The sequence below is a fragment of the Dipodomys ordii genome, unplaced genomic scaffold (assembly GCF_000151885.1).
Source record: "Dipodomys ordii isolate 6190 unplaced genomic scaffold, Dord_2.0 Scaffold22, whole genome shotgun sequence".
Taxonomy (NCBI): domain Eukaryota; kingdom Metazoa; phylum Chordata; class Mammalia; order Rodentia; family Heteromyidae; genus Dipodomys; species Dipodomys ordii.
In genome coordinates, this window is record NW_012267238.1 from 7,362,038 (window position 1) to 7,372,034 (window position 9,997).

Consider the following 9,997-nt stretch of genomic DNA (forward strand, 5'->3'; position numbering starts at 1 on the left):
ACGGCCAGATGATTGGCTTTCCATTATTTCCTTCCACTGACTTCTCTTCATTCTGCTTTTGCCAAGCATCTTTGGAGCAGAGTGAAAGAAAAAACACATAAAAGATTCATCTGGTTGCTGTGAACTTGGCTCTTGGAAGAGAACGGCTAAAGGGTACCTTCCCACATGGGGAGGTTTTCTTCCTCACACTTGCTACTGCATCCCAAGCCACTCACTCTGTGTAGCTAGTGAGGAAAATGTCAGAATGGCCTCTCTGATGCTAAACTTTTGTGGATCTTGACTTTGGGCTTGGAAAATAAAGATTCTATTTTTATGACTGTGATTGCTCCAAAGGACACCATCACCAACTAGGAGCTGGCCTCAGTATCATCTGTGGATAAGAAGACTTCAAAGCTGTGCACACCAAGAGTTCCCTTGGCCCTGGGTCAGTGTGATGGGTGGCATCAACCTATCACTGACCAGTCTAAAACACTGTCAGAGCCGGAGCACTTTCTGGTCTCTGTAGTCAGCACCTGTACTTAAGCCAGGCATAGTGTTCAGGACTATGGTTCAAAGCCAACCTGGGCAGCAAAGTCCAGGAGACTCTTGTCTCTAATCACCAAAAAGCCAGAAATGTAACTGTGGCACAGGTGTGAAAGTGCTATCCTAGGCAGAGGACAGCACTCAGGCCCTGAGTTCAAGGCCCAGGACATACACACACACACACACACACACACACACACACACACACACACACACACACACACACACACACACACTCCTGTGCTTGCTGCCAACTTGCCATAAGATAGACCCAGCTATGAACTCTAGGCTTCAGGATGAAAATAAGATCTATACTGGAGGAAGAGTGCTTAGGATTCAGGTGAGTCTGAAATTGAATCCTTGCTTCTGTCCCTGAAGTCAAATGTGTCAGAAACAGGCTTTGTGCTGGCTAGCTATTCGGTTTCCTCCCCAGAAGCCCTCCTGAAAAGTTGCCCTATCTCTGCAGCATGCATTGCTAGGCATCAGTTTTGGCTTGCTCCATAGACACCGACAAGAAAATGGAGGTCAGGACAAGTGTTTCTTCACTCAGGCTTCAGTGCCACGCTCCCAAAGGCAGCTGTATCTATCATGATCATGACTTCTTCCAAGTGTTTCAGTAACCATGTCCTAATCTACCTCATCCAGCCTGAGGATTGGTAATGGCTGAGGCTGGTCACTGTCTTTAGTGCTTGGATGATCCCATGTCCATCATCATTCCTCTTAGTTCTGCTTTACCTCTAAAATATCTTCACCTGATGGATATATTTTTGTTGAGTATCATATTTGAGTAAATAACTTTTTCTTTTCTTTTCTCTTTCTGTTCTTCTGTGGTCTATCTTGCATGGTTTCTGATAAGAAGTCTATTTGTAATTCTTTGTTCCTCATAATATATCACTCCCCTCCCCCTCCCTTTTTTGGACTACTTCTTTTTCTTTGCATTCAATAGTTCAAAAATGATATGCCAGGAAATGTGCGTTCCTTCTGCTTGATGTTTGTTTTTTGAGCTTTTTGGATCTGGGGACCGTTATTAATGATAAATAATCATTGGTCATTATTTCTTCAACACTTATTTTGCCTGATTTTTCTCTCTTCTTACAGAATGCCAGTTATAAGCACATCAGATCACTTGATATTGTCCCCAAGTTTTTCCCTCCCCATTCAGGTACCTTTGCTTATTCATGACTGGCATTCCATTACTTGAACCACACCCCCAGTATTGTTTTATGCTGGTTATTATGGAGATAGAGTCTTGACAATTTTTCTGTCTGGGAAGCCTTCAAACCATGATCCTTCAGATTTCAGCCTTCTGAGTGGCTAGGATTACAGGGGTGAGTCACTGGCTGTCCCCCAGCTCTTGAATACCTTATGCTGCACTTGTTCTTATTTTCTCTTTGTATTTTAGTTTGGGGAATGTCTTCTGATCTCTCTGTTTTCCTCAGCTGTGTCCTACTGTATTATCAGAAGCCACAGGCCCATCGAAGGCACTGTTTATCTCTATAACCATGTCTCTCATTTCCAGCATTTCTACTTGATTCTTTATCATTCCCATCTCTTTGCTGAAATTATCCATCTGATCTTACACAGTGTTCACCTTTTCCATTAGAGCTTTTAATATAATTACAGTTATTTAAAACTCCCTGAAAGGTGGTTTCGACATCTGTGTCATATCTGAATATGGTTCTGATGTGTGCTTTTTTTTTTTACTTTCTATGTTTGCTTTTTGCCCTTTTGTACATTCACTTGAAAATGTAACACCCTGGGTAGCACACATCATGGGAATGGCCATGACTTTCCTCCTGCTAGGACTTCAGTGAGATGGTAGAAGTCACTGTAGTTTGGGTTTAGGCTGGCACACACATTTTCTGTTTCTAAGGTTAACCATAGAGCACTGAAGACTTTAGGCTCCTCCAGCAGTTTCTTGTGTTTAGGGGAAGAAACTGGCTTGACAAGTCTGAACCTGTGGCTCATACCTGAAATCCTAGTTCCTTGAGAGGCTGTTATTGGGAAGATCATGGTTCCAGGCTAGTGTGGGCAGAAAGGTTTGTGCGACCCTTTCTCAACTGATAGCTGGGCACTGTGGAAGGTTGAGATTGGTAGAATTATAGTTCCAGGACAGCCTAGGCAGAAAAATTTACAAGACATTGGCTCAAAAATAACCAATGCATGGCTCATGGCTATAATCCTAGTTCCTCAGGAGACAGATCTGAGGATCATGGTTCAAAGCCAACCTGCGCAGGAAAGAAAGCTCATGAGACTCTTATCTTCAATTAACCACTAAAAAGCCAGTAATGGAGTTGTGGTAAATGGTGGAGTGATAGCCTTTACAGAATAACTCAGTTCAAGAATAACTGAGTTCAAGCCCCAGGAGCGGCACAAAACAAAACAAAAATAATCAGTGCAACTAGAGCCATGCCTCAGTGCTACCAAAATAATCCCCTTCCCAAAACCAAAATACTAGAGAGTCTAGCTGAATAACTAAAGCAAAAAAGGGCAGGCAGGAAGCATCAGGTCTTGAATTCAAAATCTTTGTACTATCAAAAAAAAAACAAACAACCCAAAAAACTAGAGAAGCTGGGTGCTCCTGCCTCCTAGTAAGTCAATTTTGAAATCAGCTTTATGCCATCAGGCCATTTTCTTAGCAACTAAATGCTACGTGACCAAGAACCACATCTGCAAGCACTGATAGTCTCTCCCTGGAGCCAAGGCCTGCTTTGCAGATCCTTGGAGTGTTTTACCAGCTGACCTAGGGGTTGAGGGAAGTAAAAACACCTTGGCTCCCCACGCATGTGAACTTTTTAAGCCAATCTGCTCTGAAGTGTGTGATGCTTATGCTTGATTTATTATTTAATCTGTTAAAAGGATAAATAAAGCCAACTTAAACCTTGTCTCAGTAATAGTTCATGCCTCAAGCAAGTGACTGGGCTAAGTTTTTGGTTTTGTTTTGTATTAGAACATTTGGGTTTAAATCTACCCTGCTGCCTCTTGAAGCTAAAGGGAACAAATACATTATAGCAAGTAGTTCACCGGCGAAATCTGTACAGATTATTGTTAAAAACAACTGAAAGATAAAATAACACCATACTTCCTTCTAGGGAATATCACTGTTGGAAAATACCTTTAATTTTAGTATGTATTTAGGTTTGTTTTGTTTTTCCTAGTAGGAAGGCTTGAACTCAGGGCTTACTTGAATCTTGCCCCCAGTTCTTTTTTCGTCATTAGTCTGTTTTTCAAATAGGTTCTGGCTTTTGCCCCGACCAGCCTCAGACCTGGGCCTGGCCTGTTTTTTAAGAAAGTAGCTTTTATTGCCTGGATGGCTTTCAATGGTGATTTTCCTATCTCTGCCTTCTAAGAAGTTGGAATTACAGGTAAGAGCCACTTTGCCCTGCTGTCCATCCACATATTTAGTTGTTCAGTTCTCAGAAAGTCAAAGAATGGAAGGGGATAAGAACTTTTTTTCTGTTGGGTAGAGACTTGGGTCTGAAAGGCAGCCAGTGTTCCAGAGTCATATGGCTAGCATTCAGTTAAATAGATGTCTATTACTTGCTTTGTTCCTGGTCTGAGCAGAAACACTCTTCTTAAGTCATTTTCTAGTCCATTTGAATATTCTTGGGACCTGACCTCTTTCCTGGTTCATACTTTTCATTTCTCAGACTGATAATTGATTTTGCTTCTTTTGTTTAACCCCTACCTGTATGAAAACCTCTGTCTTCTATTTTGGCTTTTTTATGTATAAACTATTCCTGGGTAGTAATGTTCCATGTTTAAGGAACATTTCTGTAAACTACTGGTATTCCACAGTATTTCTTGAAGTCATAGTAACAACAGCTACCATGGAGCTTTCTGTATTTTATCTCATTGAAAGTTTGTACCTCAGGCTATCCCTATAAAATACTATTTTAATGTATATTATATTCATAGTCACAAAGAACATTGGAAACATAGCTAGTATAGTTAGAAGAATATAGACTTGTAACATCTGACCATATAACAGATGCTAAGCGAAATGAACCCCAAGAGAGAGACACAAGAGATCTTATCTTTCTTCTTGTTATTTTTAATGTATTTATAATGTACTATGTGATTTTTTTTGTTTCTTTGTATGTTCTTCCCCCATGGTACAACCCCTGTTGTCACTGTATTTGATTCTGGTGTTCTGCATCTTGTATATACATTTTTTTCTAATTTGGGGAGGGGAAGGGAAATAACAAAATGCTTAAATAAGGATACAGGTTGCCCCATTGTAACAATGAGATGTACAAGACACTATGTTGAAAACAAACTCTACAACTTGGGCAGGGGGTGTGGAGTTGGGGAGGTGGAGAGGGAAGGGAATGGCAGGGGAAAAACAAAGGAGGAAGGAGGAAACAATGTTTGATAGGAAATGTAATCATTACCTTATTCATGTAACTGCAATCCCTTTGTACTGTATCCTTACACTAAAAACTAAATATTTAATAAAGCAAATAAAGAAAGAAAGAAGAATATAGACTTGTCTTCTGGCCCTGCTGACCACCCAATGTGTGATTATCAGCTTGTTACATAATATCTCTATGCCTAACTGTGTCTTACCTTCAAAGGTGAAAGAGAGGGATGACATTCCCACCACCTTGGGAATGATCTACTGTAAGATCATTGTTAGTTTTTCTCTGAATTAAGCTTAGGACTTGTCCTTTACTTCACAAGCAGATTTTCCTTTTGATTTCAGGAATTTTATCTTTCATTTCTGGTATGGGTCAGCAAGGGTCAGTATTTCTGAGTTCTGTTATAAAGTAGATTCTTTTGAATTTTAAATGAAAAAAAAATTTTTTTTGTACTGGGGATTGAATCCAGGACATTGCACTTGTTAGGCAAACACTTTGCCACTGAGCTACTTCCCAGCCCATAATGCAATATAAGAAACAATTCAAATAACTTTTCCTTCTTCACAAAGCATCAACCATGGCTGCATACTTCATCAAGGAAAGAGAGAAGGGGAGGAAGGGGGAGGGGAGAGAGATCCTTTCTGGATAGAAGAGGGGTTTTATATTTTAGAGGTGGTGGAGAGTGAGTGACAGAGGCACTGACCTGTAAGCATTCATTTTGGGACCTTGGGAACTAATTAAGTGAACAGATTTGTTCTGACAAAGAAACCCCAGTATTGGCTAAATAATGCATAAGAGATTTCCATTGGGCAATGAGGAAAATTGAATTATTTAGTGTATTTCCATTTCAATGAGTTAATCTAGATAATTGCTGTTTTCCTGGATCTTTGTCTTTTCTTTGCAATTAACAAGGTCTATGTTTGGAGAAAGGAATTTTGCTGGTGAACTTTGTACCAATTGCTGTGACATTAATGCTATTTTTTGGGTGCGAATTGTATGTACAAATCAATTACAGATCCTTTTCCTTTGTATTCTAGGACTCTGAGAAATTGATGGTTGATCTAGTTTGAGAAAAAAAAATGTAAGAGTTCAAGGACTTAACTTCATTTGGGATTAATGAACGCAGCAGGAGGCTGGGAAGGGCAGCTGAGCAGAACAGAAAGAATGAGAGCTCTGCCCTCAGACAGCAGCAGTGGGTCACTATCCTGGTTTTGTGGTATCTTCACTAAACAACTATGGTCAAATGAACTTCTCCAAGCCTCAGTTTTTATTTCAATAAAACAAGAAATATCACCCATCCTCTCGAGGTGCTGGGAGGATTCGTGATATGCCACAGTTCCTAGCCCAGAGCTCATGTTCAACAAGGCTAGTTCCTCCCCCAGCTCCTTCAGTCGTGTCTAATAGTGACATGTTCAGCTGTCTTCATTGTCTGGAACATTGCTATGATCTCAAAAAAAAGCTTTAAAGCCATGGATTGAAGAAGAGATGTCGCAAGGTCCTTTTCATTAAAATAGCTCATTGAGAAACGTTTCAGATACATGTGTATCATTTTGGGGAGGACTATAATAAGCCAAAGTGCTCCTCTGATAACACCACTTAAAACAGTGCAGGGAGGTAACCCCCATGCCTGAAAACAGTGACACAATAGCGCCATCCTGAGGAGGAGGCAGTAGGACCATACCCCCCAGATAAAGGAATGAATTAAATGCAGAAAGAGCAAAGGGCTCTGTGTTCTCATCTCCCACTCTCTGGAAGCTATTTATGTCTCCAGAGCACATTAATATTTATAATCAGTGTTGTTCCTTGGCTCATTTAAAAAAAAGGTTCTGCCATATGCCATTGGCTCACATCTGTAATCCTAACTACTCAAGAGGCTGATATCTGAGGATTGCAGTTTGAAGCCCGCCTGGGCAGGAAAGTCTGTGAGACTCTTACCTCTAATTAACCATCACCTACCTAACTACCACCACCAAAAGGAATCTGGAAGTGGAGCTGTGGCTCAAGTGTTAGAGCATCAGCCTTGAGAGAAAAGCTAGGCCCTGGCCCTGAATTCAAACCTCAGTACCATCACAAAAAAGATGAAGAAAGTTTACATTATGTCTGTATATGTATAATGTGTCAAAGACAGAAAGCATATTGTGTATTTCATTAGAAGTACATCCAAAATGGTTAAAGTAGAAAAAAATGTGAGCTTTAATTGTATGGAAAACCCATCCACATTGTATTGTTCCTTCTCCTATTGCTATATTTCTAGAGAGTGTTATAGGAAGATGTTAGCATCTGATTAAGTGCTTTTCATTTATATAGTCTCTGTGGTACTCTGGGCAGGTGTTTACTCTGTCCATTTTAAAGATGTGAAAACTGAGGTCTAGAGAGATTAAGTCCATGGGAGAACTCAGAACAAAGCCCAAATACACCTGCTTTTCCACCATAACATTTCCTCCTTATAAATAGAAATCATCTGGCAGATGAATATACAGAACATATTATAGGTAACAGCTTGCCTCTCAACTCCTGAATTTAGATGACATATATCCAAAAAAGAACAGTCCACTGGTTCATTTCTAATCCTATAAGACATCTCATGGAACCCATCATCCAATGGTCTCATCTAGATACTTACTCATAAAATGTGGTCCATCCATTTTCATTGCTTTTGGTTGCTAGAAGGCCAGAGCTACCATGATAGGTCATCATGGCCAACTCATGTCCTTGTGTGGTCAAGCTTCTGAGCGCACTGTTGATGCCTATGGTCACCCAGTATACCTGGCCATTGGGGACCACCAGCCAGAGGGGCATGCCAGAAGAATCTCTGCGGACATCTACCATGTTGCCGTTGTTATCTGTGATGCGTGTGATGTCACCATCCTCTGTGTAGGTGAAGTTGTACAGATAGTCTCCAGTGGGCAAGCTCTGTGTGTACAGGTGCCTGCCACTTGTATCAAACAGGTAGAGCTCCTGGTCAATGGGGGATGATAGCTCATACATGTTCTGGGTGTTAAGAAAAGGCTTGTTCTTCCGGATGAAGCGGATTCGGATATTCCCAAGATCGGCCACGTAGAGCTCTCCATCGGCACACACAGCCAAGGAAGAGGGGGTATTCAGCTTTGCATCCTTGGCATAGCCATCATCTCCAGAGAAACAATCACAGTTGGCATCATTTTTGCAGTCACAGCCACTGGGGGCGCCAGCCACAAGCGAGATCTCCCCGCTGGTGGTGACCTGCCTGATGCGGTTGATCTTTTTCTCATCGGTCTCAGCAATGTACAGGACTCCATTGTGTGAAACAGCCAGAGCAGTGGCTGACTCCAGTGTTGCATGGATGGCCACCTTGCTCAGCAGGAAGTGGTCGATGCCTGGGACCTGGCAGTGCATGGGTCTCCCCGCGACAATGCGTACCTGGTGGTTTTCAGAGATTTGCAGGACCACATTGTTGTCGAGGACATAGAGAGAGTTGTCCATAGGGTTGATGGCTAAGTCTGTGGGCCACTCCAGGCGAACCTGAGAATGGAGACACCAACACTCAAATGATTGGCAAGATTACCCCTCCCCCCAATTACCCCACACCCTCAGAGACTCCATCAGATAACAGAATCGGAAGGAGCAAATTACATCAAGAGGAAGGAATAGGCTCAAGGGTAGACTTTGGAATCACATAGGCCTGGGTGTTGATCCTAACTTCACCACTTAGGAGCTTGAGAAATTTGTGTTGCCTCTCTGAACCTCTGTGTTCACATCCGGAAATAACAATGACACTTGTGCAGAGAACCTGATCCATGATAAGTGCTTTAGCCATGACAGCTACTATGGAAGTGGTAGGCAGGCATAGACCGGAAGCTGATGTAGAAGTAGTCTGGAGATTTGACAAAGATTGTTTAGGAGCAGCGGATAGGAGACATCTATGAAAGATGCTGTCTCTCAGTCTTTGAGTTTATGGACTAATAAACATGGTGTTGAGGGATGTGAAGACAAAATAACCATAGTCTGGCTTAGTTGTAGACCATTGGTTCTCAAATTGGGCCCCACATTTATATTCTCTGTGAAGATTTTAGAAAACGTTGGTACTCAACTAGCAGGCTCTTCTTAAACCTTTTGATCTGTGACTGCATTTACGCAACTGTTTGCCCCTGGCCTTACTGTATAGAGCACTAAGTTTAGGAAGTGCTGTTCTCCATGACAGTTTCTAGGATCTCTGAGAGGAGGCTTCCCTGGAAGGTAGCAATGAAACTTGAGGGCTTCAGTTCCAGGGCTCCACACTGAGCCTCTTCTGAGTCAGGCTCAGTGGATGTACAGGCCAGATTGCTACATGTATCCCACTGGGAGGTATAGGAAGTGATGGAATGTCTTTACCAAGAGGGGTAGCACACTAGATGGGAATCAGGAATGCTGATGACTATTTTCTCCATTGCCTAAATACTCATCACTGAGAGTGATGATACCTTTCTACAAACCCATAACATTTGGTCTGATGTGGGGTTTATTCAAACAAGTATGAACATTTGAATAAGAAGCTCTTATACTGCTGTCTACCAGTATATTCATCACAGCCATTTTTTTCCTTTTTGGAAATATTGGGAGTCTGAACTCAGGGCCTCACACTTGTGAGTTAGTCACTCTGTTCACTAAATGCCTCCAGTGCTCCTTGTGTTGGGTTACTTTGTGTTTTTATTGTGAAAATACCGTACAGAGGGGTTACAATTACACAAGCAAGGTAATGAGTCCATTTCTTATCAAGCATTGTTGCCTCCTCCTTTGTTTTTCCCCTACCATCCCTGCCCTGCCCTCCCATCTTCATGACTACACTCCCCCTCTCCCCCCACTCCTGGCCAAAGTTGTAAAGTTCGTTTTTTGACATAGCATCTTGTACATCTCATTGTTGCAATGGGTCCACCCCATATGCCCCTCAGTAGATGAATGGCCCAAGAAAATGTGGTATATCTACACAATGGAATTCTATGCCTCCATCAGAAAGAATGACATTGCCCCGTTTGTTAGGAAATGGAAAGACTTGGAAAAAATTGTATTAAGTGAAGTAAGCCAGGCCCAAAGAAACATAGGTCCCATGGTTTCCCTTATTTGCAATAACTAGTATATGTCTGAGTCAAGCAGAAAAG

The 9,997-nt window shown here is 41.8% G+C and overlaps 1 protein-coding gene across 3 annotated transcripts in view; it reads right to left on the reverse strand.

Moving 5' to 3' along the window:
- Tenm4 (teneurin transmembrane protein 4) overlaps positions 1-9,997 on the reverse strand; it is a 420,724-nt gene that overhangs the window by 25,290 nt on the left and 385,437 nt on the right. For all 3 annotated transcript variants that reach the window (XM_013014004.1, XM_013014006.1, XM_013014005.1), the window contains one exon: positions 7,507-8,384. In XM_013014004.1, the coding sequence (XP_012869458.1) occupies positions 7,507-8,384 (878 nt within the window). The remainder of the gene's footprint in view (positions 1-7,506; positions 8,385-9,997) is intronic.